The sequence below is a fragment of the Sceloporus occidentalis genome, unplaced genomic scaffold (genome assembly GCF_023333645.1).
Source record: "Sceloporus occidentalis isolate IW3139 unplaced genomic scaffold, rSceOcc1.0.p SCAF_2, whole genome shotgun sequence".
Classification (NCBI taxonomy): domain Eukaryota; kingdom Metazoa; phylum Chordata; class Lepidosauria; order Squamata; family Phrynosomatidae; genus Sceloporus; species Sceloporus occidentalis.
In genome coordinates, this window is record NW_028316982.1 from 207335753 (window position 1) to 207363587 (window position 27835).

Genomic DNA, 27835 nt, shown 5'->3' on the forward strand with positions numbered 1-27835 from the left:
CAAAGATATAAAAACCCTTTTGCAGAAGACTATTGACCACAGATTACAAATCCCTGATCTAATGGTACAGCTTACTCTGTTCAAGCAGCTACCCTCCTGTGCTGTCATATTTCTCCAGTCTCCATACAGTATTATTCTATTACAGACATAGATTCAATATATTCAATAGCAGGAAGTCAAGAGGTCAGAGAAACACAATTTTTCTCCTAGCTAGATTTTATTCAAGAGAGAACAACTCCAGAGATTGAAAAAGGTGATAACTAACCACCAGAATTCTTTTTCAAGCCTGGTTTATAATATTTTCCATTAATGTCAAGTTATCATTTTATTATTTACCAAAATGAATAAATATCATTTTTATAATATTTTGGTGTCACAAAGTATTGTGACATTCCAGCAACTGCAAATAAATACGGAAGTAAGTGGTCTGCTTCCCTTAGCTTCAGAGGGATAAAAATTAAGTTACCTTCCCCAGAGATTAATAGAAGTGGCAAATGCATTTAATGCTTGACACAGATCATAGTCAAGTAAGGGATAAACTTCCATGAGCTTCAGTAGCTTTAAATAGACCCTCATTTATTCCTCACTAACATGTATCTTTCTGTGTCTCAGTAAGGGCTACACAGATATTGTGAAAATACCAGAAGGAGCAACCCACATCAAAATACGACAGTTCAAAGCTAAAGACCAGACTAGGTTCACAGCTTACTTGGCGCTGAAAAAAAGAAATGGTGAGTACCTTGTCAATGGGAAATACATGATCTCAACCTCAGAAACCATCATTGACCTCAATGGAACTGTCATGAACTACAGTGGCTGGAGTCACAAAGATGATTCTCTGCATGCGATGGGACATACAGGCACGAAGGAGATCCTTATAGTACAGATTCTTGCCACTGATCCAACAAAGCCAGTGGATGTCCGTTATAGTTTCTATGTGCCAAAGAAACAAACCCAAATAACAAACTCTGTCACCAGCAACAGCAGCAGCAGCAGCAACAAACTGGCACCTCTTCTTACACAACCCCAATGGGTGACTGGACCATGGCTTTCTTGTTCTCGAACATGTGATACAGGCTGGCATACAAGAACTGTCCAATGTAAAGATGGGAATGAGAAATTAGCAAAAGGATGTCCTCTGTCTCAAAGACCTTCAGCATTCAAGCAGTGCTTGCTCAAAAAATGTTAACCTGTGGTTATAGGCTTCTTCAAAAGGAGTTTCATTAAGTCATAGTCAACACATTGACATAAGATCTACCCGGGTGCAGACAAAACATGAACACTTCAAGATACTTTCATATCGTCTGAAATTATGGGCAGAATCTGCCTATTTGGACCAAATGAAGATATGCACTCTTTGGGTTCTAGTGAGGTGATCCTAATATGTCAAATGCACTAAGCATTAGTTGTTACAAGGCCCTTTGTATCTGCAATTAAGAAGAGGATAAACCAGTGAATGGGTGATCATGAGATATCTGAAGGTTACAGAACCATCTCCCTTTTTTCACCTACCTCTAGCACAGTACATCCTTAGACAACTTGTCATACTTACCCATGATACCACAATAGCTTATTTTATACTATTTGTAAATACTTTTACTTTGGTATGTCACTTTATATCACTTGCTGTTCTTGTGAAAAAATGACAGCTACTCTGTATGACACAAGTGATTGACCAAAGTGTGTCTGCAGCCATTTTGGACTGCTTTACCTTTTAAAACAGATGGCTGTGGATATTTTGCTAGAGAATTAAGAGCTTGCTGCTTTAAAAAATACATTTTTGACAACAGGAAATACATTTCCTTTCTAGGAATTTCCTGACAACAAAGTTTTGTTCTATCTGAATGCCTTTCTAATGAAAAATGTCCGTATAGGCACACCTCTGCAGTAATAAAAGCAGCTGTTGGAATGCCTCTTAAACACAAATGGGGGGGGGGGGGTACTTTTTCTGGATTAAAAATTTATACTACAGGAACAATGAAAATTTCAAAAGGCACAACCCAGTTGTGTAGAGCTAGGGTCAGAACTGTGTGACCTTCCAGTTGATGATGGACTCCAGCTGCCAGGATATTTCACAACTGGTTGTGCTTGTTAAGGTTACTGGGGCTTGCAGTCCAATCACACCTGGAGGGCTGAGTAATTCTCACCCCTGGCACAGAACGGAGACAAATAAAGAAGAAGACAAGGGGGAAGGAATTCACTATATGGAAGCAGCATGTACAACAGGAATGGGAAACTGTCAGAGGCAGCTTTCCTTCAGGAAAATTCATCAGGGGACTATGTATAAAGAGCAGGCAGTCCAAACAGGCAGCTTCCTGCACTCTATGTCCCTTTCTCCCCATCCGAGCAGGCTACTAGAGGGCTTTTAGAGATCTAACTTGATTCCTGGTAATGGGGGGTAAAATCCAGGCCAAGGCCTGAATAAGATCCTTGGGGCCACAGGATACATGTCTCCAATAGTGAGGAAGAAGATAATTCTGTAAGGCACCGAGTCAGGTCTGTGCCTGACATCTTCTGACTCAGATATTCTGAAACTTCTTCATAATTGTTTTTCTGTTAGTTTCACTGTGGCTGCCAGAAATATAACATGTAATGAATTTGTTATCTACTGAAAAAGCTATGATGAATTCTAAAAACACACCATGTGTCTTGCATATAGCAATACTTTTTTCAATTATTTTAATTTTGGGATATACCTTACCACTTAGATTCCCCAATCCAGAGATCTACTTATGATCAGATATGAGCAGAGGTTTCCTCTGTACAAACTGCTTTATTATTTCTGTGAAGGATGTGCTGTCTTTTGCACATTAGGGTTGGGTCCTCCCTTCGAATAGAAAGGGACATTCTTTCAATTGCACCTCAAAACTCACATGCCTACAAACATTGGGGGAATCCATGCAGATTATTTGTTGTTGCTGTGGATATCTTAGTTTTATTTTTAAAAAAACAAAAGGAGAATTTTACTTTTGGACACATTACATATTTTTATAGATGAAGAATGCAGCCCTATACCCACTTTCTTGGGAGAAATCACTATTTGAATCAATAGAATTTACTTTTGAGTAGCCACAAACAGGACTGAGTAGACACTAAAGAGCCACAAGAAATTCAAGTCACATTTTGATGTCACCACTCTAGCCAATATTAAATATTGCCTCAGAGCAGAGCATATTTTTTCCAATCATGGACAAATATTTTCCATTTTAGAAAGTAACATAAATACTTCATCTGAAGTCTAGCAAAATAAAACTTTTGGATCATGTTTATCTTTTATGGATGAAAGTATTAAATATGGGGATATAATAGAAATGAAAATAGATTGCACCTCCGTTCTCAGTGCCTTCCATAAATGTTATAAATATAGACAATTCTAACTTTGTAAATTTCTGTTATAATTTTTATTGTTCAATGAGATCAGGCTTATAGCCAGAGTATCCAAATTTAATTTTCATTAGAATTTTGATCTAAAATCTTTGCACATGTATGTTTGGCTCCAGAACCAGGTTCTGATGTGATCTGAAATTGTGGTCAGGATGCATCATCCTATGCATAACATAGATATGAAGAAAATAGTTCCAGTGTTAAACCACTCCATTTATATAAGCCTTGTTGACTTGAATGAGGAGAACCATTGTGTAACACTCAGAGAATTGGATGGTTAGGTAGGGTGAACACTGCAACTCAGCAGTAAAATTATCACTTTACAGTTCCACTTCTGTTCTTAACTAGTACTCTGACTTTGTAAAAGCCACTCGGCAATGACTGGCACTTGTTCTTTCACATCTCCAGATTATCAGCAATTAAACAATGTAGGTGCCTTTATTAGGAGCCCCAGTATGGAGATCTAACTAGTTAGTGCTTATTTTTAAGCATTTTTCTCCAATGCTGTTCTAACTGTGTGCAATTATATATGATTAAGTGTGGCAGAATGTAGATAGAAATGCACATTCATTGAATTTTGTTAAAGAGTAATCCACATTTGTATCAGGAGTGGTCAACTGTGGTGGGGCTGAGGGCTAATTTCTCAACATCAGTAGCCACTATGGACCACATCCAGTCCAGAGATGCAGATTTTTTAAAAGAAATGGTCAACATCAGTCCACTACTGGAACTCATTTTTGGTTTAGGGACCTTAGATGGGGATGGGGGATCAAAATTGGATTATCAATGGAGTAATTTGAGCAAATGCTCCAGGGTTCTAAGTGGATAGGGAGATGCAATACACTTCTTCATGTATGATGTTGCTAAAGAGAGAATGCTTCTGGAGAAACAGAAACTGTAGATCTCCCCCTCCCTGGAATAATCACCAAGGCTTTAGTATTTACTGTCTACTCTAGTGCTTTTTCTCAGATGCAGGTGAGAGAAAAGGCAGTGATGCTTTGGAGTCACTTACTAGGGTTCTGGCCTTAGCCACCCAGCTGTGGAAAAGGCAGGATATCCATGATTTTCTCCTTCAACAGAACTGAAAATTGCTGGCTCTGACCCAAAGGGAGGCTCCTGTCTGCCCTGTAGTGCCACCAAACCCAATCTGCTGTACCCCAGATCAGGTCCTCTAATGGAAGAAACTGCAAATATGCATAAAGGGACCCCAGAACGCCAGCTGTCTTAATCCAAGTTTAGGCTCTGTAATCTCCCCTATGCAAAAACAACTGGTCCTAAAGGTATCTCTTCTTTATGTGTTTTTTTTTTAAATATGCCCAGATGCTCTGTGGGGAACTGACGGCCAGAAAAACCACCCTCTAGCCTTATTCAGCCCACAAAGATCTGGGCTGATGTTTACGTTTTCAATTCCTGATTCAGAGAAAGAGAGATTTACATATGGATGATAATGTATATAGAAAGTTCTCTTCTATATTGCAGTACTATCTATGATGTCTGCATTGACAGTTTCTGTGATCGTAGAGTTCAGAAAAATAGTAGTTTATTAACATTCTTTGAGTCATGCCCCATTCCAGATTTTGAAGCTTCCTGGATTAAGATTTTTGAGCTTCTCTCATACCATTAAATCAAAAGAAAAATTACCTCAAGGAGAATAATCTCCCTGCTAAGGAAAGATGTAGCCCCTTTTCCCCACTTTCTCTCCACTTTCTCTCTGAAAAAGAAGGTAGAGGTTAAAAGGTGGGAGCACAGAAGACAAATCTTAAACTGGTACCAATCTTCATAATTTATTCCGGCAATATAATTTAAGACTTCATTTTACTCAGCATCATCTTCAAGTTTAGCTCTCTTTTTTGGTCACACACACACCCCATTTACTTAAATTCTTCATAAAGATAATCTGGGAAGTGCTAGAAATATATCAAATAATATGAGTGAATAACTTTTCTCATACATGGTTACTAAAGTAGTGGGAAGCTTTGGACTGAACATAATCCATCTGGGTCCAAGAAAGGGAGAATTCAAAGGATTAAAATTAATAAACCAAGCAAAGAGGTGACACAGGGGTCTAATTTATATGGCATGGGGAAGTTAGACTTTGATTTTTAAAAAGCATGAAAATAATGTGAACTTCAGTTTCCTAGTTGTAGCATGGCAGTCTGATGGATGTGACATGTGGTAATCATGGTTAATTTTGGCAAAAAAACAAAAACAACTGAAAGAGGTCTTATCTGATTTGATTTGTTTCCAGACCATGCTGTGTTACTACTTCTTTGTTATACCTCCAGATCTCCCACACTGCTTTGTGTGTCCATTAAAATGAAAAACTAGTGTCAATTATGTCACTTTATACTTTTTCTGTTTGGCACTAGTTTGTTCCAAGCACTTGGGATCTATTCAATGCCTAGTTATTTTCTCTGAAAAATCCTAGCAACATGAATGTCTACTGAAATCCCAACTAGTTTCATGATTCTGAGCAGCTCTGCATTTGGTAGAGCCATGCCAACTAGCCTCACTACTGAATTGGCAATAAATTTCCAGATTACCCTAGAAAATAAACCTTAATCTTCAACAACCCTCTGTGTTGCAGTGGTTTGGGTGTTGAATTGAACTCAGGAAACCAGGATATGAATCCCCATTCAGCCATGGAAACTCAGTAGGTGACCTTTGGCAACTTACACTCTCTCAGCCTCAAAGGAAGGCAAATCTTGCCAATAAAAAACAATGACAGTTTTGCCTTAGAGTCACCATAAGTGAGAAATAACATGAAGACACATAACACACATTAAGTAATAGTAGTTTGAAGATACTCCCTTTAAAAAAAAACACATTTTGACAAAGCTAGATGCAGCTGAAATCCCATAGAAACTGTTTATTCCATGAAAAGGAAGTTGGGAGAAGATATTGGTAACTGGTCACCAGTATAAAATTTATAATAGTAATATTTTTTAAAAAATTACACACAAAAGTAAAAAAGCAAATAGCACTGAAAATAAATAATTTATTGTTTTTACAAATTGGTATGTGAATGATGTAATGGATTTATTTATTCTTATTTAATGTGAAACACCAATTGTGAAAAAATTTCTATATTTAAATTGTTTTGCTACCACTTCTTTGTCTGCCTTCCTCTTCTTTTCTTTTTTTTTAATTTATGCCTTTATATTTGAATGGAAAGTACTATGTGAATTTATCAACGCACAGCACTGGTTGCTTTTATAAAATTTTTGTTTGCTTTTTGAAAAATAGAATGTGTGTGTATGTGAATGTGGTACATGTTGGTGTGAGTATGATAAATAGTATGAATAAAAATATTTGGGTGTATGGCAGTGTGGGTGTGTCAGATATATAAAGAAACAGAATGCACATGCGTACATATGCAGGACACTGACATATTTTTCAGCAATGACCTCTCTTTACAAAGGAAAACTACAGTGCTCCTGCACCATGCACGGGTGCACTATAGGAGGCTTTCAGCTTATGCTGAAGCCATACGGCAAAAGGGAAAATGGCATGCACGCCTGCAGTGCCAGCACACGGATGCACCGCAAGCACAAGCCCCATTATATCTAACGGGGCTTGAGCATATATGCTTTTTTCCTTATGCAGGGGGTCTGGAATGGGTCTCCCGCATAAGGTAAGCGCCCACTGTATGTTGAAATACATTATTCTCATTGTATTTATTTGGTGAAATTCAAAAAAGTCTCAGTATTGCTAAGAGCCTTCCCATGTCACCTTATTCTCCTAATGTTGGAAGTGCAGCATGTATGAGTTAGGTCCCATGTGGTTCAGTGAGAAAGAGATCATCAATATTACCAGCTCCCTGACATCCTTGAAAATAGGGACAGTCACTAGTTTGACCAAATTGGTTTAAACCACATTGGGTCCCTCAACAAAGATGGCTTCCCTTGCAATAATGCATATAGTTCCTGGCTTCATTTTACTTATGCTACTACAAAAATGAAGTTGGTTGTCTCACATCCAGGAACAAACAGAATTCTTGGCAGGCTACTAGTTAGCTCAAACAACCCACTATAAAAGTGGTATGCACTGGTTATTCTCTCGAAAAATCCATCATGACTGGTGGCACCAATGCCAGTGGAGTGGTGAATCCACTTTGGGGTTTAGTCGAAGCTTTAAAGGTGCTGTCCTTAGGGATGAACCCTATTCCCAAAGTAAAATATCGGAGCCCCCAGCCCCCAGCAAAAGCCATTTTTCCATGGGCAGTGACTGCTCCCATAGTAAAGCAGCATTACCATATGCAAGACAATCGGTCCCATTTTATATTAGTTATTTTTTGTTTTTATTGTATAACCCTGCCTTTTATTGGATATCTCTACATTACAATCATGTTCATTGATTTCAGTGGGGCCTGGATGGGGCACTAATGATAACTCTGAGGTTGGACCATCCATTGTTCTTCACATTTTGATGTTTTTGAGCATATAACTGAAAATAAGTGGCTTAAATAGTATGATATACCAGGGGTGTCTGGTATACCTGCATTATTAAGACCAGAATTGAAGGTCTTTTCTCATGCATGGATGTCTCCATAGATTTTAATGAAGATGTAATGGAGCTGTTTCCCATGTCTTCCTTAGCAAAGTTCTTTAAAGTGACTTGAAAATTAGGGAGAACTCATTCCCAAAGAAACAAGTATTAGCTTACAGTTTGACTTCACTAAAAACTACAATGCCTTTGAACTGATGGGGGATGACATTCAGGCTCAGATATTCAGAGAAACTGCTACTGAACAAAGGGTTCAAAAGCATCATAACCTGCTAAGGTGACTGATTTGTGGAATGAGCTTCCTTTAAATCAAGAATGAAGAACATGTCCTTCCTGATGTTGATGGACTGGAACTCATCAATTCTTATCATTAACAATGCTAGGTAGGATGGAAGTTGCAGTCCAAGAACATCTGGAGGGCATCACTATCATAAATCAAAATACTGCAATTCCTACGCAACTTAGTTTGGATTAATCTTGGCATAGTCTTATCAGTTAAATGGCAACTTCTGTGGTACAGATATCTTTCCTGGTGCAGAAATATGCAAGAATAGTAGCACAGACTATAAAAGATTCTAAAATATTTCAATTTTGGCTCAGCTTGGAAACATGCCATGCCTCCTTTTTGGCATACTTTCAACAGCTGAAAGTATCATCCATATGATTTTTAAAAAGGTAACAGTTGGTCCAGACACAAATGGTTGAAAGAAGGTGGGTGTGTTTTTCATTTGTTTTTAAGAATAAACAGAAGACCTGGAAATTACCACCATTTCATAGCAGCCAGACTTGAAGAACCTGGCTTCCTGGGGAGCATACTGAGCTGTACAATACAGAAAAGCATAGCCAGTTCAGGTCACTTATATATTGCTGTGGAAATGTTCCTCCACATTACCAATGCCATGTTTTGGTATAAATGCAATCTATAAGAATGAGGAATCAGTTCTTGCAGTGAAATTCTGTTCATGTCTACTCAGAAGAAAAGTCTGCTAAATTCAATGAGGCTTACTCCAAAGTCAGTGCCTCAGAATGTGCCTTAGAATGTGAATCAAAAATCTAAAAGGAAAAAAATCTTCAGCAGTGTAAATTGCAATTTATTTACATATTTTAAACTACCAAGACTTATATATAATATATTTTCCATGCACACCATCCAAACATTTTGAAAAAAGTTTCATTAGCTTTTTCTTCCACATATGAGTTTATTTTTAATTCTAAGACCACAGATCTGTCCAGTTTCATAATAATATTTTTAGCATTAGCAAATACAATTGTTTTAATTTTTTTTAATTGGCTTACAATTTAATTTGTACTTAAATGTGTATCATCAAATTATTAGCATATTGAAAAAAATTCAGAGTCAGTTTGGCAAATCAACACTTTTAATTTTATACTAATTCAAAAATAACATATTGTGCTTATTACACTGGCTCCAGTGGAGCAATATAGAAATTACACCAAGTGTGCTGCCAATTGTAAAATGAAGTCGTCTTTTACACTGATAGGAAAAATTTGAATGGCAATACTTCTAAAATGGGGGGAAAGTAGCTAGTGACGTCTTGTTCTGAGTCAATGAGATTTTATGAAAAAGGAAAGTGAAGCTAATTCAAAGCTAAAATATAACACAGATTCTAAAGCATACCTCCAAAAAGGGACACTGAAAAACTGTATGCCAGCTTATAAACAACTAAGAAATTAGGTATATGTATAATTATATGTAAATTATTGAAGTTTATATATCCAAATACATACTGTATACTGAAAAGAGGATCTATTCAGTTCTTGTGTACCTAGTATCCATTTATTACTTCCATTACATCAGTCTATATCCAAACTTCACTAAAGTCCACAATTTATATCCATATACTTGTATGTTAAATTAATGACAGAATGTAAAATATGTTTTACAAGACATTAAGGAAAGTTTGATTTATTATATTGCAAGCCATGGCATATAGAGTGAATCCAATTAAAAACTTACAAGATTTCTGTCCTTCATAGACTAATAGTCTAATAATCAATATAAATTTGGTTGCAGAGAAACAAACATCACTAAAAACAAATACATAAAAGAGGAACAAATGAGATATTCTAACTAGAATCAAAACATTTCTGAGGGTCGTAGTGTTGGAAGAAAGCTTCAGATTAACTTGGTTCCAGTACCATGGCCCTGACAGAACATACTGTAGTAAAATGAGACCTTGAAGAAGTTTAATTTTTTGGTTCATAACTCCCAGAATCCCCTAGCCAGTATGCCTGATGGTTACAACTCTGAATGTTGCCCAAAAAGTAATGTGTCCATGTTCTGACTAAACCACAGGCACATAACCATGTGTTTTGTGGTAATGCTTGATAGGAGCAGGAGCAGGTTATGAGATGATGCCAGCCTATGCATGCAACACTCAGAGTTGAATTTGACTTTTAGTACACATGCCAAAAAGGTTGGTCATCTGTGGCCTTTTCTTTTAAACATCTTATGAAGGAAAATTCATAAGTGCTTTGAAAAACATTCTCCAAACAACCTATAATTTGAAAACTTTCAATAATGAAGCAAAAACTGCTAGGTTGTTATCATGAGCATACTTGTTCTCCTTTCCCTTCCCCACTCATGCTTTCTGAATGCTAAGCATGACAAATTACTTCATTCAAGACATATGTATTTCAAATCCTTCCTCCTTTTGACAGTGATGGCTCGTGGCTTCCATGTCCATGATGCAGTGAATCCATTCCAGGTTTTAGTCTTAACTAAGTGCTGTCAAAAGTGTGAAACCTATTTTGGGCTTAAGGTTCAGCACCTTTGGCTAGCTCCTTTGGACTAAAAATCTGGTGTGGATTCATTGGCCCATGAAAGTGACCAGCTGTTTGTGCCTTTTGTTTTTTTCACAGTCCTGTTCCTTCCTATTCTGCCATTGCAGTGATCAATGCTGATCCGTAAGCTGGCTAAGAACCAACACTCCTACGTAGAAAGGTGCTATAATCACTCAGTCCTTCCTGCAAAGACTAATACCAACCAAATGAAATTAGCCTTTCCTGGCCTTCTATTAAACATTTCATTTAATGTCTATGTGGCTAACATGTTCTGTGATACCTTTCACTATGTTTTATACTCATTGGTATTGTAAATACATCTTAGGAAACTGATATCTCTGTTACCTTTTCTTTGGGCAAAATTCCTTATAATGATGAATTAACACTGGATAACATTACAATGTTGGCCACTGAAAATAGATTTGTACTGTATTATGAAACTTTATAGTCTAATGTCTGGTTTTGTAAAACTATGATGACCAACATGTGACCAACGTATAAGTGACCAGTTGTAATCTTTAACTGATTTTACAGTTTCAGTTAAAATAAACTGTGTCATAGAAACACTGTATAGATTGTCCTTTTCTTCAGTGGCAAACTGAAGCTAGGTAAGTCCTACTATCCAAGGCATACAAGGTTCACATAGTTTCTTTTTGTAAATACACATACCCTTTATGTGCAAAAAGATGCTATTTGTTTAAAGGAGAGAATAAAAAAGGGCAAATAACTACAATCTTCTGACCAAAAAAGTCAGTTATCATTAGTATAACAATGAAAAGAAAACGAAACTCAAGAATACTTGTGGTCTCTTCTCAACTTGCCAAAATTTTAGAATACTGTTATTCTTCAAGAGATTTTTTACCAGAATGGGGAGATTACAAATTCAGGCCTGTATCTAGTGATATCAGTGTATTAGTAGATACACAGAGAGGAACAGAATCCAGAGCAGCTTTCTATTGCATGACAAAATACATATGTATACTATCTCTTTTGCTGACACTCACACAATAGATGACTATAGATAAATCCAGTGCACCTGCACGGGCAAAGCTGTTTACTCCACTAGCATCATGTTGGAGCTAGGCTTTCATGAATATCAATTAGGGGGGAAATCTGGGGATTTAAAAATAAATAGAGCCATGTTTCTTTATTATGGAACATTATGGAACACTGTTGTTAAGCACTGGTAATGAAATATGCAGATAACATGTTGAACACATGATCATTTGGTTTTATATGAGTTTCCCCCCCTCCCCCTGCTTTTTTATTTCATTTCATTTTATTTTATTTCATTTTATCATATTACAGGACCTACAAGGCAATTGTTTTGTTGCTCACAGCATTAAGAGATCTGATTTGCCTGGGGAAATAGCCCAAGGAGAATATTTTATGGTACTCTGTCCAGAAATAACAGGGTTACACCTATGCATTGCTGGCTAAGTCAAATTCTTTCCCAGTTCCTGGTTCTATTTATGTGGCAAACGGCTGCTACCCTCCAGTTGCTTTCCAGCCAACATCATATTTGAAGTCTGTATTTTCTTTTTTAGTTATAGCCCTGTTAATGACACACTTATTATAAGGAAAATGGAGCAAAAAGCTGCTGCCTGTGGTCTTATTTCAATCACCACACAAGGTCTATACCTGTGGATAAAACTTCCTTTGATAGAAAGCTACACTATGACAAGATTTTGAAGACAGCAAGAAGACAGACATTTACATTCCAGAATGGAGAGGCACAAGCTTTGCCTGTTCACTTCAAAAGAAGACGGAGCAATGATGTTGCCTTTGTAAAACTCAGTCTCTTGACATCCTTGGTTAGTTGCCCATAGTTTGCTTTCTTCTTGTATTTCAAAATGCTAAATGATTTGGGGATTTTTTAAAAAAAGATTCTTCGTATAAATATGTCATGCTCACTCCAAACATAAAGAAACAGTACATTCAACTAGGTTTAACAGATCACCACCTTTTTAAAAAGGAAAGAGAAAAAATGCTGTTGGGGGAGATTGGGGAGGGAAGCAGAAGGAATAAGGTTAGGCTTTTCAGTCACCTCTGCATAACAAGTCACATGTACAACTAGCTCCACAACTCTGTGTATATGCAGAATCTGGGTTTGGGGAAATTCTGGCTACATCCACACTGTAGAAATAATCCAGTGTGACACCACTTTAACTGGCACGGCTCAATGTATGGGGTTCTAAGAACTGTAGTTTGTTGTGGCAGTTAAAGTGGTGTCAAACTGGATTATTTCTACAGTGCGGATGCAACCTTTGTCGATATCATACACTCTGTCCCAGTTTGGCAGGGACAGTTCTGATTAATCTTCCTATTAGCTCACTTTTTCAGATACTTTTAAATTGTCCCAATTTCTTTCTCCTTCTCCCACTACCCCCCTTTGTCCTTGGCTTACTTCCATTGGTGTAAAGTGAGTTCAACTTGCAAAGTATTTTGCACTCAAGATAGCAGGAGGAGAGGAGGGGGGGGGGAAGGAATCTTGCTTTTCACTGTAGATCCATGTGAAAGAAAATCGCTGAGCCTCTCCTAGCTTGGGTGTTCTTCCTCATTAATAACTTTTGGCTATGTTGACCATACACTGATGTTGCTGAATTACATCTATCCTGGTTATCATCTGAAAAATGTTGAAAGGTATGCAATATGTACGTAGAAGCAAATGCTGGTGTCACGAAAAATAGATTGCACATTCTGCTTCCAGACCAGTTTTCTTAATTTAAACAAGGGTTTTTAATTAATCAAGGGTAAATACTAATGAGCACTTTAAAATATTCCTGTTCAGGAAGCACAGAACAACATGGCACATACTTACAAATACCTAGTAGAGAATTAGTATAACCTGGGAGCTTCTGTGCCAACAAGGCAGCAAATGGTTTAGACTTTACAAGAACTCACCAAGTTCCTGAATCCTACCCTCATAGCAGCTTCTTTAACCTTAAGACTAAAAATCTAGACATGGTTGTCTGCTGACATGGAAATAACCAGAATAACTAGAACATTTTTTAGAATTATTTCCTATGGCCACAATGATAACACAAAGGAAATGTGATTATAGTGATGACATTGCAGATGAATTATTTAAAAACACTTTTTGATTTTTTTTTAAAGATATCAATTGGTCAATATTGAAAGAAAGTATAATTTTAAAAAAATCAGCAAAGCAATGTTGAGATTCTATTCTGGAATACATAGAACCATCATTTAAAATCAATGAACACATCTCATTTAATTTTTCATTTAGTGAATTTAGAAATATTTTTTGGATACAAGTGGGCTTTGTACATTTTAAGTTGCATTCTAGCCATAAATATTTGTAACAACAGCTGGTTCAGATCCACAACTTTCATCTCTAAAGGGGTTGGAAAATCTCATATTTTGAAGGACACAAATTATAAGGCAAAAAGTTCTATTCTGCCCACATTTTGTGGGAAACTAGCCAGTTCCCACTTTTTGGTGTTTTTTAGCCAATGAATGAAGCCATTAGCTATGTTTGACATTTAAGGAAGTAGTGCAAATGATACAAGCAAAAGATTTCATACCTCATTTTGAAGCTACTTTGGGTGAACAAGTTATCTCATCAAAACAATTCAAAAATCCTGAATTTTAGGAACTGTACAGCACCAGCTTGGAGGAGGCCTGGGAGCATGGCATTTGAATGATGCACGCCCTAATGCCAGCCCCAAGCAGTGTCATGCTGCCTGCCTGCCTGCCTGTATGGTGGGCAATGTTATGGCACTTTTTTGGCACAGCGTTCACATGCCACACACCAAAAGGAGCATGGAATAGTGCTGCATTTTGCTGCTTCCTTTTGGCCTGGAAAAACACCAGATTGGGGCTTCAGCATGCAGTTGCTGTGGTCCCGATCTGGTGCTCAACAAAGCAGTGGCAAGCCGCTCTTTTGGGGCAGTCTACTTTGCCCCTAAGTGTAGCTGTGACTGAGTAGTAGCATCACTATCTGAAAACAAATGACAGCTAGAAAGAGTTCATGCAGGGATGCGGCTACAGAGAAGGCAAAATGAAGTCATTGCCACCCACAATAAGAAATCTACCCCCAAGGAAACTTTCTTTCAGAAATTTCTTACATTACAGTCAACTAAAATATGAGCTGGGCACTTAGAAATATAGTTTAAGCATCCAAAGAACATGGGCAGTGTTACCTAGTGAATTTGAATACTGCAAATGTAATAGTTCAAATTATGATTTATTTTCAATAGCTCTCGCCCAGTCTCTCTCTGCGATGCTAGAAATATGGGGACTGAAGGAAATTTTTAGGTAGAGGGCTGATAATGGCCTCATTTTCCTTTTTCTTCCCTAAAGCTATACTGCTGAGTTCATGATCTCAATAATCCAGGTCTTGTTTCACAGGCAAGGAACATGGGAAAGCAGCAGAAGTTCCCAACTCACAGTGAACTGCATAATTACTGGACAAGTTGCATGACATGCAGATTCGTCTCACCACATTTCTGGAAATGGGCTATGTTCATCCTAAATGTGAGCAAAATAACTTTAGAAGCAGACCGAAGCCAAAAGGCACTGGAAGCCAAATGAAAACCAAAAAGGCATTTGTCTTTAATTAAACTAGTTCTCTCATAATATATAGTGCTATACCCCTAAGTATAGTTTTATATACAATTCTACACACAACTGAATTCTTGCCCATTCTCCTTCTTTTTGGTCATGTCATCCAATACTGGAATATTAGCCACCTTGAATCCCATCTCAGGATGAGATAGGAATATCATCTCTTGTGTAAGGCAAGATACGAATTCAATCAATCTGTCAATAAATCAAATGGAATATGTGTGTTCAAGTCACACTCTCTCATCCTCAGAGACTGAGAGAGTTGGCAACCTACCCCCCACCCCTGCAAAGAAATCTTGCCAAGAAAACTCTATGATAAGTTCATCTTAGATTTTCCATAAGCCAGAAATGGCTTTAAGGCACACAGCAACAACAAACACAGTAGAATTTGCATGTACTGTACTGTATTATATGTGTGCATGTATTAGCAATCCAGTTTGATTTCTTGTTCAGTATATTTGACATAATCTAGTTTCAACCATCAATTTTATCAGCATGTTTTCATTAAATTTAAAGATTTTCTTTTAGATCTGTTTTAACATATTTCCAAATACTATACAGTTAATTAGCTTGCTATTACTATTAAGAAATACTTACCTCTTCAACTTGAATCAACACTTATTTATGCACTAGATCATTATTTAGTTAACCTATGTATATGCTGTCCTTGAGGCAGTGTGAAGTAGTGGTTTGCATATTGAACTAGGACCAGGGTTTGAATCCCTGCTTGGTTAATGAAACCCCTTGGGTGACCTTAAGCATGTCACACTCTCTCAGATTCAGAAGAAGGCAAAGGCAAACCCCTCTGAACAAATCTTGCCAAAAGAAAATCCATGATAGGTTCACCTTAGAGTTGTGGTAAATCAGCAACAACATGAAAACACACAATAAATGTATTATCTACATCAACAACCTTGACAATTCTCACATTTTCACTTCTTAATTTAAGTCATCTCATTATTTATTGTAGCCTCTTTACAAGTTGTCTCTATAATCTATAAACAACAACAATAGCCTGTGTTAAATATATTATTGTGTCACTCTTCCCCAGCAGTTATTTCATTTTATTTTTTTAGATATTTATTTATCCTGCTTTTCTGATATCCATGCACCACTCAGCCTGGTTCACAACAGTTTAAATACACAGTAAAATCCAAAACCATGCATTTAGCTTTTTTAAAAAAATACAATAAAAATACAGCAGCAGAGACCTTAAATAAAATATCCTTTAAACTAAACAAACACTTAGGAGGAAAAATCTTGTGGGAATAATAAGAATGTGCACATCCAGACAACGGACCACCCACATTTCACAAGACAGTTTTCAGGCGTATCCATAGTAGTAGCTTTAAAAAAGCCAGAGGGGGGCTGGCTGAGTGGGTAGAGGGAGTGGTCAGTGCTTCACTTAAACAAGGCCAAGGTCCACCATGCCTAAAGGAAGCAATTATAAGTCTTTTATTGAAAAAGCCCCCTCTCCAAAGGGTTTTACTATGTTAGACAACTACCAAACCGTTTCCAGCACTCTATTTGTGAGGCAAAGTATCAGAACAGGTGGTAGTCGGCTCCAGGGCTTTCTGGAGAAGGAATATCTAGCTGCATCTCAATCTTCTTCCAGGTCTTGCTATGAGGCAGAGACTGTTTTGGTTGCTTTGCTATGTGACCTACACTGAGAATGGGACAGGAAAAGTGTGTCGGTTCTGCTATACTTCTCACAGGTTTTCAATACCATCAACCATGATATTCTTCTAGATTGCCTTAGATGGGATTTGAAGGCAGTGTCTTACCATGGCTCCATTCTTTCCTGGAAGAATAAATCCGGAAGGTGCTGTTAAAAGACTTCTTTTTCACTCTTCAGCTGTTGGCCTGTGGTATCCCTCCGGAGTCTGATCCTTATGCTATTTAACATATACATGCAACTGTGGGAGAAGTTGTCTGGAATTTTGGGGTCTGGTGCCACCAGTATGCTGATTACATCCAACCCTATTACAGTTGACCCTTCGTATCTGTGGGTTATCTGTTCTGGACTGTCATAAGTAATGGACTAGTTAAATGGAAAGGTTTCCCTTTGACATGAATGTCTAGTCATAACCAACTGCAGGGGGTGGTGCTCATCTCCGTTACTAAGCTGAACAAACCAGCATTGTCCAAACATGACTCTGGCAGTCATGTGGCCAGCATGATTAAAGACAAGGCACATAGACTGTTGTTACCTACCCACCAAAGTGGTGCCTATTAATCTACTTGCATTTGCATGCTTTTGAGCTTCTAGGCTGGCAGAAGCTGGGAGTAGGGTTGGGAGCTCACTCTGTCATGCATCACTTGGGCCTCAAACTGCCAACCTTCTGACCTTATTATCATCAGAATTGGCATCTTAACCACTAAGCCATTACCACGAGGGTAAAAAAATTGAAAGTTAAGCTAGATTAGACAGAAATGCTCCTGGTCAGTTAAAAAGCAGTTCAGCAAAAAGGAATTCAGTCTGTGCTGGAGGGGATTATGCTCCCTCTGAAGACATAGGTTTGTGGACTGGCTGTACTCAGGGCTTCAACCTGGAACCTGGAACTCAGGCATCTGGTCAGGAAAAAGCAGTTTCACATGCTTACAGTACTGAAACAACTGTGTCCACTCCTAGAGACACTGGAATTGGCCATGGTGAGACATGCCTTAATTACATCTCATTTGAATTAATGCAATACGCTCTACATGAAGCTGCCTTTGAAGAGAGTTCAGAAACTTCAGCTGATCCAAAAAGTTCCACTGGCTGCTAGCCCATTCCCAAACACAATCTGAAGCTGTATAAAGCCCTATCAGGCTCAGATTTGGATTATCTGAAATGCCATATTCTCCCATATGACTGCCCATATTTTGAAATCTTCTGTTGAGGCCCTTCCTGCCAGCATCCTCACATGTGTATCTGGTGGGACCATGGGAGAGGGCCTTCTCAGTGTCATATTCCACTCAGAACTTACAATCAGCAAATGTATATTTTATCTTTGGATCCCATTAATGAAGTACAACATTTAGTGTAGGAATTAGATTTTACTGTCTGTTCCACTTAGGATCTTGCAGTTTTTCTTTTCTGAAATTTTGAAAATGAAAGTGTTTGGAAAATAATATGTGTAATAATAATACATTGAGATCAAACCCATATTTTAAAGTTATTTTTCTCAAAAATATTTGATTTGGAATGCTATCCAGTTTCCTTGGAGATGGCTTGCTCATTAAGCTAATTTCCATTTTATTATTTATTAAAGTAAATATCTTGTTTTTCTCTCATAAATGTTGGGGGGGTAATTTCCTTTGTGGGACAATACACTGCATGAGGATGTTAAAAGGGGTCTTCTCTGTTGTAGCACCCCATTTATGAAATATCCTTCCCTTGAAGCAATTTAGCACGAACACTGGCTTCATTTCTGTGCCAAGTTAAAACAGCAGGTGTAGTAGGCACAATAAGGAAAAAGACAACCCATCTCCTGTACAGTAACACTAAAAAAAGTGAAACAAAGAAACATAACAGCTCTTGAACAAATCACCCATTGAGTTCTCCCTTCTCACTCAATCCTCAAGAATAAGCAGGCTTTAAGTTGCCACATGGTTGTTGTCGTTTTATTTCTATTGCAACATGTTTAACACAAGTTACACTTTTTCTATTGCAACATGTTTAACACAAGTTACACTTTTTGGCATTGTTAAAGTTACCCACTTGTTCTCTCTCCATCATGATCCCTCCACCTCAGGACCTTTCCTGCAGTCACACCCAAAACTGCAAGATCCTAATTTCTTCCTCCTGTCACACATTCCATTCTAGGCAGGCTCAGGAAACACCTTCCTTCTGGCAATGTGGAAACCACAATTGCTTTCTCCTCCTCCCCTTTTCTCCAATCTAGGTATAATACATCCAGTCCAGTCAGCTTTTCTTATATCAGAACTCCAAGTCACCTCACCCTCCTCACTCTCTCCCCTCCGCTGCCTCACATAACTGCACACACTAGAAGAACTATGCATTTGGGATGAGAATTCCAATCATTTATTTCTGGAGAAAAATCCTGTAGATCTGAAATGTTGTTAATGGGAGTACAGTAAATTGAGATTTGCATGTATATTAGATGTACTGTTAATCATACTGTGTACACAGAGAAAGAGAGTTCTGTGTGTAATTTTTTTTCAGGTTTTCTGAAACTAAAAACATATATTTCATGGTTTCTCTGCTTATAATAATAATGTTGCAAGTTCTTCCACATTAATTATCTTTGCCCTCTTATTACCTGGCCACACCCTTATGACCATACTGTGAAGTTCTCGGCCACATGTCCCATTCTTCATCTGTGAGATTTTGAAGGGCATGGATTGGTGTCCACTGATTAGACAACAAAATAAAACTCTATCATTGTAATTTAGTTCAAGCAATTTTGCAAGCACAGTACAGTATATGATATTTTTTCTTCCCTCTTTTATTAGATCCAGAAGAGTCTTTATGCATACTTGACCTTAGCAGTTGTTAGAATCATTCATTAGATCCAAGTCAGCTGTCTTTCTATTTACACAATGGCTCAAATCCATCTTCTTGGAGATTATTCTATTAAAAGATACAGTATCATAGATGTGTTCCACACCTCCTCAGTGATCCTACAAATGACATTGTATTCTTAGTTATAGCATTTGTTTGAGGATTAATGTGTGGTAACACTGGATATTTGACATGAGAGGTCTAGACTAGGGTATGTTCTCATTAAAAGTTAATGCACCATAAACAGCAAAACTTTTATAAAGTGCTATTTAATCAATGGTCTATCAATTTAGATAGTGAGACAGAGGCGGTGTACAGACTGCCCCTTTCCCCAACAGATCAGGGCCACAGCGGCAGCCCTTAGGCCCCAATCCGCCGCTTTTCCAGGCCTCGGGGAAGCGGCAAAAGGCCATTTGAAGGTAGTGTGACTGTGACATCGTAATGACGGCGCCCATGTAGAAAGGTCACTGCCATTACAACGTACTAGGGTTGTGGAGCATCTGGAAAGGACGCCCCAAAGCAACCCTAGTACGTGTGCAGGCTAGCGCAAAGCGCCGGTCTGTACAGCGGCAGAGAGAGGAAAAAAATTGAAATCTACACAAAAAGATGGTTGTAATAAATAATATTAAAACCCTGTTCTGGCCTTTTCATCTGCAATTAAGTTGGTTGCTGTGGAAGCCTTTTGGCTTGGCAGCTGCTTTTTTCCTCTTAGTGGTGTGCTTTTAATGTATTTCCATCAAATACTTTGTTTTATTTGGTTTCATAATTCTTAGCTGCTTATGAGCACTATTCTTTTTAGAAAGGCAGGGTATACATCTAATACTTAAATAAATATTCATTATAATGCACAGCAGAACATCTAAAGAAGAATAAAATATGTAACACAGTACTAAAAGGAAGGAGTTGAAAAAGCAGAGTTTTGACTTTACCCATTTCTTGAAAAGTCTTGCCTCAAATAACTCCCAAGACTAATAAAGGGAAGTTCTCCTTCCCACAGTACATATTCAAACTATGGAATGTTACCACAAGTTATAGTGATAACCATCAAGTTGGAGTTGGAAATGAGGATTCAAGGAGGACAAGGCTTTTAGTGCGCACTAGTCATGATTGATATCCAGTATACTTTTGAATACCAATTGCAGGAAATGTATGTAAGGGGGTGGTATTGGCTGGCTGGAGGGCTTCCCACAGGCATGGTTGTTTGGCAAAGTAGAAACAGAAAACAGGACTAGGCCAGGTTCTGGTCTGACCCAAAACAGCTCCCATTGTGTTCTTATTTATTTCAATGCATATTCCAGTAAATTTCTTTATCTTCCCGATCAAATATTTAGCCCAGATGGTTCCCAACCCAGCCAAGGAAGGGGATTTGGAACATTTTCAAACCTTCATACAACCCAGGAATACATAACCCATTTTTAATAAACATTTTCCTATCAGTTGTATGCAAAGGTATGGCTGCTGCACGTGCATCTGTGCTAAATTTATTAAGAAAGTAGTGTATATTTAGAATTTGGTTTCACCTGCCATTTTTTTCCTCATCATCTTCTTCAATGTCCTTATAAGTCACATTTAAACATGCTGCCAAACACAAATGGGCATGTGGAATAATTTCACCTTTAATAGTGATCTTGTTAAGCCTTTTATAATACAGACTTTTTTAAAAAAAATGATGATGATGATGATGATATTTTGAAAAATCAGTACTAGAGCCTGAAGGTGGTTTTATCTAAAGTCTGTTTTCTTTGGGTTGATTTGTTCATATTTTAATAAGGCATTTCTGTTCACTAATACATATATAAAATAGACCAGCAGAATGTTGGCTTCTTTCCATATAAGGCTGCAGAATGCAGCAGATCACCTCCACAAAGAAAATAGTATACATAGCAGACCCTTCCCTTACATGGGGGTCCATTCCGGACTCCCCGCGTAAGGGAAAAAGCATATATGTTTGCATCTCATTGAAAATAATGGGGTGCAAGCCTGCAGTGTGTGCATCATAAGCACGCGTGCCAACTTCCTCCCGAGCAGCATCCGTGTAAGCTGGAAGCAATGTATGGCACACCCATGTACAGCATGGATGCACTGTACCTTTTTCCCACAACAACCTTAGAAAGATGTATAAGCAAGTGTTAACAGGAGTTTAGACTTGTACAGTGGAGCCTTGCCTTACACAGGGATTGGTTCTGCCCCTGCCCCCCCCCCCCCCGTGTAAGGAAAATACCGCATAAGTGGTGGCGCAATGCATGCATACCATAGGTGCAGGTGCCATTCAACGAATAGCAGTGCGGCTTCCGCATAAACGGGAAGCCATGTATGGCGCGCCCGCGTATGGAGCAAGCGCGCTGTATATGTCACCAACAGGATTCTGCCCATCATTATTTTGACATATTTACATCCAGAAGAGGAATCCATGTCTGGAGGACATTTGTACGTGGTGACAGCCCTTCTAGATTTGGTTATTTATCTAGCTTTTAACTATAGCCTGCCAGTGGAATTAAAGTATCATTCATGACCAGTCATCTGTGATTGCAGCATTTTAGTTTCTGTGACCAGAAGGCTGAAATATTCAGTATAGTATCACTTTGAAGACTGTGGCATATTACCATTACCTTTCTTTGCTACTAAAATATATAATCTGATCTTTAATCAATCATGACTATTGATTACAATTAAATATTTAAAATACAATAAAAGAAGAACTACATATATAAAATATTTATTATATAGGTCCATTTCTATTATTATATAGAACCAGGTTTCAGGCCTGATTATTGGACAGAGATGTCTTCAGTAGCCTTGGTGAACGCCCTGTGCTAGGCGCTAGACATGGGGAGTGTGTCCTTGTTGGCTCTGCTGCCCTCTCGCTGGCTTTTGATACCATTGACCATTGTATCTTTCTGGCTTGCCTTGCTAGAATGGAACTTAGGGCCACTGTTTTACCATGGCTATGTGCTTTCCAAGAGGAATAAACCTAGAAGGTGGTACTGGGGGACTCATGTTTGGCCCCTTGGCTGTTGGCCTGTGTGGTCCCTCAAGGTTTGGTTCTGTCCTCCACGCTATTTAACATATACATGAAACTGCTGAATAAGGCTGTCTGCAGCTTTAGGGTTTAGTGCCATGTGTATATAGATGATGCCCAGCTCTATTATTCCTTTCCCCCACCAGCAAAGGTCCTACTGCCTGCCATCAGTAATGGACTGGATGAGGACAAACAAATTGAAGCTTAATCCAGAGAAGATGGAGGTGCTTCTGGTCAATCAGAAGGCAGTTCAGGGAATAGGGATTTAGCCTGTACTAGATGGGGTAACACTCCTCCTAAAGACACAGATTCACAACTTGGGTGTGCTCCTGGATTCAATTCTGAGCAGGGAAGCCCAGATTTCAGTTGTGGGGCAAGGAGTGCATTTGCACAGTTGCAAATGTGCCCATTCCTTGGGACATCAGAGCTAGCCATGGTGACACATGCCTTAATTACATCCCGACTGGATCACTGTAATGTGCACTACATGGGACTGCCTTTGAAGAGTGTTCAGAATCTTCAAGTAGTCCAAACAGCTGCAGCCAGATTACTAACATGTGGTTACTACAAAGATGACACAACACCCTTGTTGAAACAGTCCCACTGACTGCCGGCCTGTTTCCAGGCACAATTCAAAGTGCTGGTTTTAAAGCCCAGGTCCAGGTTATTTGAAATACCATATTCTCCTTTATGAATTGGTGAACTGGCACTGGGAGCTGGGGAAGCCTTCTCTGCACCTCACATCCTCTTCACAGGTATATCTGGTGGGATATATCTCATAGGTATATGGGAGACTTTTCTCAGTGGCTGCCCAAAGCCTGATACTACTTTTGATTGTAAGTATATCTGGACTGAGGTGGTTAAATACTTGGGGGGGGGGGGGGGGGGAGAGAAATCATTGTTTTTTCATGTAATACAATACTACCACCTGAACCTGAATTTTATCAACCAACAAATGTTATCCTGTCAATGCATATTCACATTGGCAAAGAGTCCTGCATAAACAGCAAGCACAAAAGACACATCAATGCAAATGTTTTAAAATATTTCTTCACCAAATGATTGCCTGATACAAGAGAGCCATCTGGTGGTTTGTACTATTCATTTTCATTCTAGTTCCAGCCCTCTTTCTTTCAGTAGCTCTTTCAGTAGTTTCCCCCACCACCTGCCAAAAAATAGCAATTGCCAGCTTTGTAAGGCATTCAGTAAAACGTTTTCCAAAATGGTAAAGTAAGAATGTCACAGCAGCAACCACTTCAATCATTGTCTCCATATTTCTTCCCTGTGGCTTGAGTTCCATCAGCAGAACTGGTTTTGGACACTTAGTACTAGAACTAGCATATATTAATATCCCATGAAGAAGAGAATGTACAGTGCTCTAAATTTATCCCAGACTGTTTTACAAGATCTCAAAGCTATCTTGTAAAATAACCCCAGAACATTATGGATGCAGAGCTAACTTATAAAGCTGTTTTTGTGGTATGAAAAACAAGTACAATTTCCCCCTCACTATTCATGTGCTTGTATGGTCAACATCATATTAACACTTGATATAACAATACTTTCAGAAGTTTAGTTTATCACATAGATGTCAAGAAGTGAAAAAATATATATACAACCTCCTCCACTTTGTACACGGCTGACCAGACCAGCTCCAGAGTCTTTGTCAAAACTACGTGGGGATAGCTTCATAACAAATCTCCAATCCTACCCACACCAACCTGGGCCTAAGTCCCACTAAACACAATGCAGCCGGCCTTTGCACTCAATGAAAGCCATGGACTGAGCAGTCATTCTTCGGCTGGATCCATTTAAATCAATGGGATATAATCTAGCTAAATTGTCCCTCCAAATTCAATGGTCTGGTCCATGAGCTATTGACTCTGGATTCAGCTCAGTGGGAATGAGTTTGGATCCAATTAAATGGGTAATATGTTACTCCACATAGTTCAACAAGACTAATCTGGGTCCAACCCAACATTTGGAAGTTAGCTTGTTTGAGACCAATGGAACTACATTCCAGTAGTATATTTGGAGGCAAAACATAAACTTTTGAGATCCTTTCATAGCAGCCTCCTCCTTTATGAGACAGATCAACCACAGCCTCAGGTTGTTTACTAGTCTGAGAAGTAACCATGTTACTTTCTAAACCAAAATGTAAATTTCTGTGCGTGTTGAGATGAATTCATGTTACCATCATTGCCCAATTTACAACACAGTCTCATAAATACTTACTCAAAAGTATTTATCCACTGATTTCAGAGGAGATTACCCCCAAGTATAGGATTCAGCCTTAGAATAGCTAAAATTATGCCAAGCATGAAGAATATCTCTGAAATTTTCTTCTTTCTTTTTTAAAAAGATATTTTCAGATACTAAACAAACAAGATACCAAAAAAGGCAATGAAAACAAAATACAAAGAATACCAAACCTCCTAATACTTGCAATAGATTTCTTTAACCTTCAATATACCTCCCGAGAGTGATTTCTAATAGCAGAGTGCCACCTGGTGGTGAAACTGTTAGATTTTTTTCATGTCAAAAATATTTTTAAGGTGGTCTGTAATCTTTAAAATATTAAAAAGTGAAAAAGGTTGAAGTCAAGAAAGTTGCCACCAACAAAAAAGAGATTTTAGGATGCTATAGCAACAAATCTTAACCAAAGGAGAACTGTCCCATTTACAGTTGATTTTTGGTAACTGGATTAATTTAGAAGCCTAACAACAACAACAACAACAACAACAACAACAACAACAACATACCCTACAGGTATCCAGTCCCATCTGATCTTGGAAACTAAGCAGGGCCAGCCCTGATTAATATTTGGATGGGAGACAACCAATGCATACCAAAAGCTGTAGACTATATTTCAGAGGAAGGGACTGGCAAAACCACCTCTGTGTAGCCCTTGTCTCAAAAAAGTCTATGAAATTCATGAGGTTGTTGTTAAGTCAACAGGCAATTTGAAGGCGTGCACACATACACATACTCTTACAGGTAATATTATTAGTATACTGATTGTTAAGAAAAAACAGGGACTGTATACTTCTGAAACTGTAAATAATGTCCTTTTCCTTCTACAAGTTTCCTTTCATTTAAAACACAGAATAATATTCCTGTAAGCTAGACCTAAATGTGAAAAGATTTGCTTCCAAGTAGAAAGATGCTGGGAACAACAGCATAAGGCTGTGGGTCCAGATAAACTAATTCCCAAGGAAACATATTACTTCCAAGGAAAAGGCATATTACTTCTAAGGCATGTTACCTTACCAGGCATGTTACATCCAAGGAAACATGCACAGGCCTGGAAAATCTATGTAACAAATAATGCTCAGAGTCTGTATGCGCCTACCAAAATTCAAGTTTTATCAGTAGTTCTGGTGAAATAATTTACTTTCCTCTCCACTTTCTCCAGAATTTCGTATCTGTAAGATTAATATAGAATTCTATGTTTTCATTTCTTTTTTTTGTTTTGTTTTCTTCTCACAGAATTCTCTAATATGAAGAATTCTATGAGAAGAAACAAAAAATGAGCAGGGCCTGTCACTGCCCAGGTGTCATTCAGGGCTGGTACTTTGAGAAACTCCTCTTTTCTATCCTGATGCAGATGAACTGGTTCATGAGATCATTCCAATGTCTCCCAGCCTCCAGCCATGTTGGTTCAGTGGATGGAAAGTTAGTGCTGCTCTGCTCCATCCTAAAAAATATATATTCTCACACTTGGATCTATTAATGTGCCAAGGGAGAAGACGCATCAGAGTAAAATTACAGGTCAGTTAAAGCCAAGTATATCTTATCAGATGCAATGCTGCAGGAGACACATTTGAAAGCAAACCTTCACAATGTGAAGTCAAAGGCTTTCATGGCTTTCACAGCCAGCATCCATACTTTTTTGTGGGTTTTTTGAGGTACGAGATCATGTTCTAGAAGAGTTTATTCCTGACATTTCACCAGCAGCGGTGGCTGGCATCTTCAGCCAGTGTGCTACCTGAAGCATCACTTTAGCAAGAATATATGCTATACCCTATGGATACCGAATAAAAGATGCCCAAATATCTGTTTGAGAGCAACATCCAGCATGGTCTTTGGATTTGAGGTGCAAAAACATTTAAGGGATAGGGAGAAGTTTTGAAATGTTGTCATTGTGCAAAGGCCAAATGAAAGAGAGTTTAATCTCAACATGCAGCTGACGTAACAGAGAACTTTGGCGTCAGGAGCATTGCTTAGTCCAGACATGTGTGTTTGTTCTTAACCCTGGGTCTCTAAAAGAGGGGTTGGGGAGCCAAGGAAACTGCAGCTGAAGTGGTGGACCACACAAACATGTTGGATTAGCTGTACTGCTAAAGTTTAGTTGGGATTTAGATACGTTTATTGGCAGCATTGACACAAATGTGTTTCTTGAAATGGTTTTAAAGGAGCACTAACTGCTCAGAAGTACAGGTGTACAAGAGGCTGAACTGGCCATAAGAAATGTCAAAGAAGAAGAAACAGGTGAGACCAGCCAGTGAGGTGCTACAGGCGCAAATGTCCCTTACCACTCACATGCCTAAGGATGCTTGGGACACGCTGTCCCCTTAAACTGTACCTTAGACAGCTTTTCTTCATCCTCTTGATGTTCCTGTTCCAAAATGCTCTTGATTTATGGTCAAGCCAAGGAGTGATGAAGTTTCTCAGGGCCAGAAGAAATCCAAACCAGGACTGCCCATATTAATAAGGAGGGAAAGGGAAAAATAATTAGACTGCTTGTGACTTTCTCCCGGACACCTTTTCCTCCTCTGTCTGGATGAAAAGGGGTCCAAGAAGTGACAAGTGTGCCACAAAAAGCTAAGAAGAATGGAAAGACTAAACTCCTCTCCCAGCCCTTGAAGGGTGCTAGGAAGACCAAAGGCCCATTTCCCTCCACTTCACCTGTTTTGGAGCCCTGGATTTTGGGGAGCTGGCCTGTGGCCAAGAAGGGGCCAGTGCAGAGGAGCAGTCTGGGTGTCATTCTGGAGCCTGAGGACAAGACTTTCTTCTTCCTATCT

The 27835-nt window shown here is 38.5% G+C and overlaps 1 protein-coding gene and 1 long non-coding RNA gene across 2 annotated transcripts in view; one reads left to right on the plus strand and one right to left on the minus strand.

The window, feature by feature from the left end:
• The window catches only part of ADAMTS5 (ADAM metallopeptidase with thrombospondin type 1 motif 5), a 63490-nt gene extending 56631 nt beyond the window's left edge, over positions 1-6859 (plus strand). The window contains exon 8 of the mRNA XM_089512149.1: positions 613-6859. Coding sequence (XP_089368275.1) covers positions 613-1189 — 577 coding nt within the window. The 3' untranslated portion in view covers positions 1190-6859. The remainder of the gene's footprint in view (positions 1-612) is intronic.
• LOC149319650 (uncharacterized) lies at positions 342-27799 on the minus strand. Its single transcript, XR_016280227.1, has 4 exons — positions 27720-27799; positions 27397-27509; positions 5026-5095; positions 342-933 (listed from the first exon to the last, which is right to left on the minus strand). It is a non-coding gene; the product is annotated as an uncharacterized LOC149319650 (long non-coding RNA).
• Positions 27800-27835: the final 36 nt, after the last annotated feature.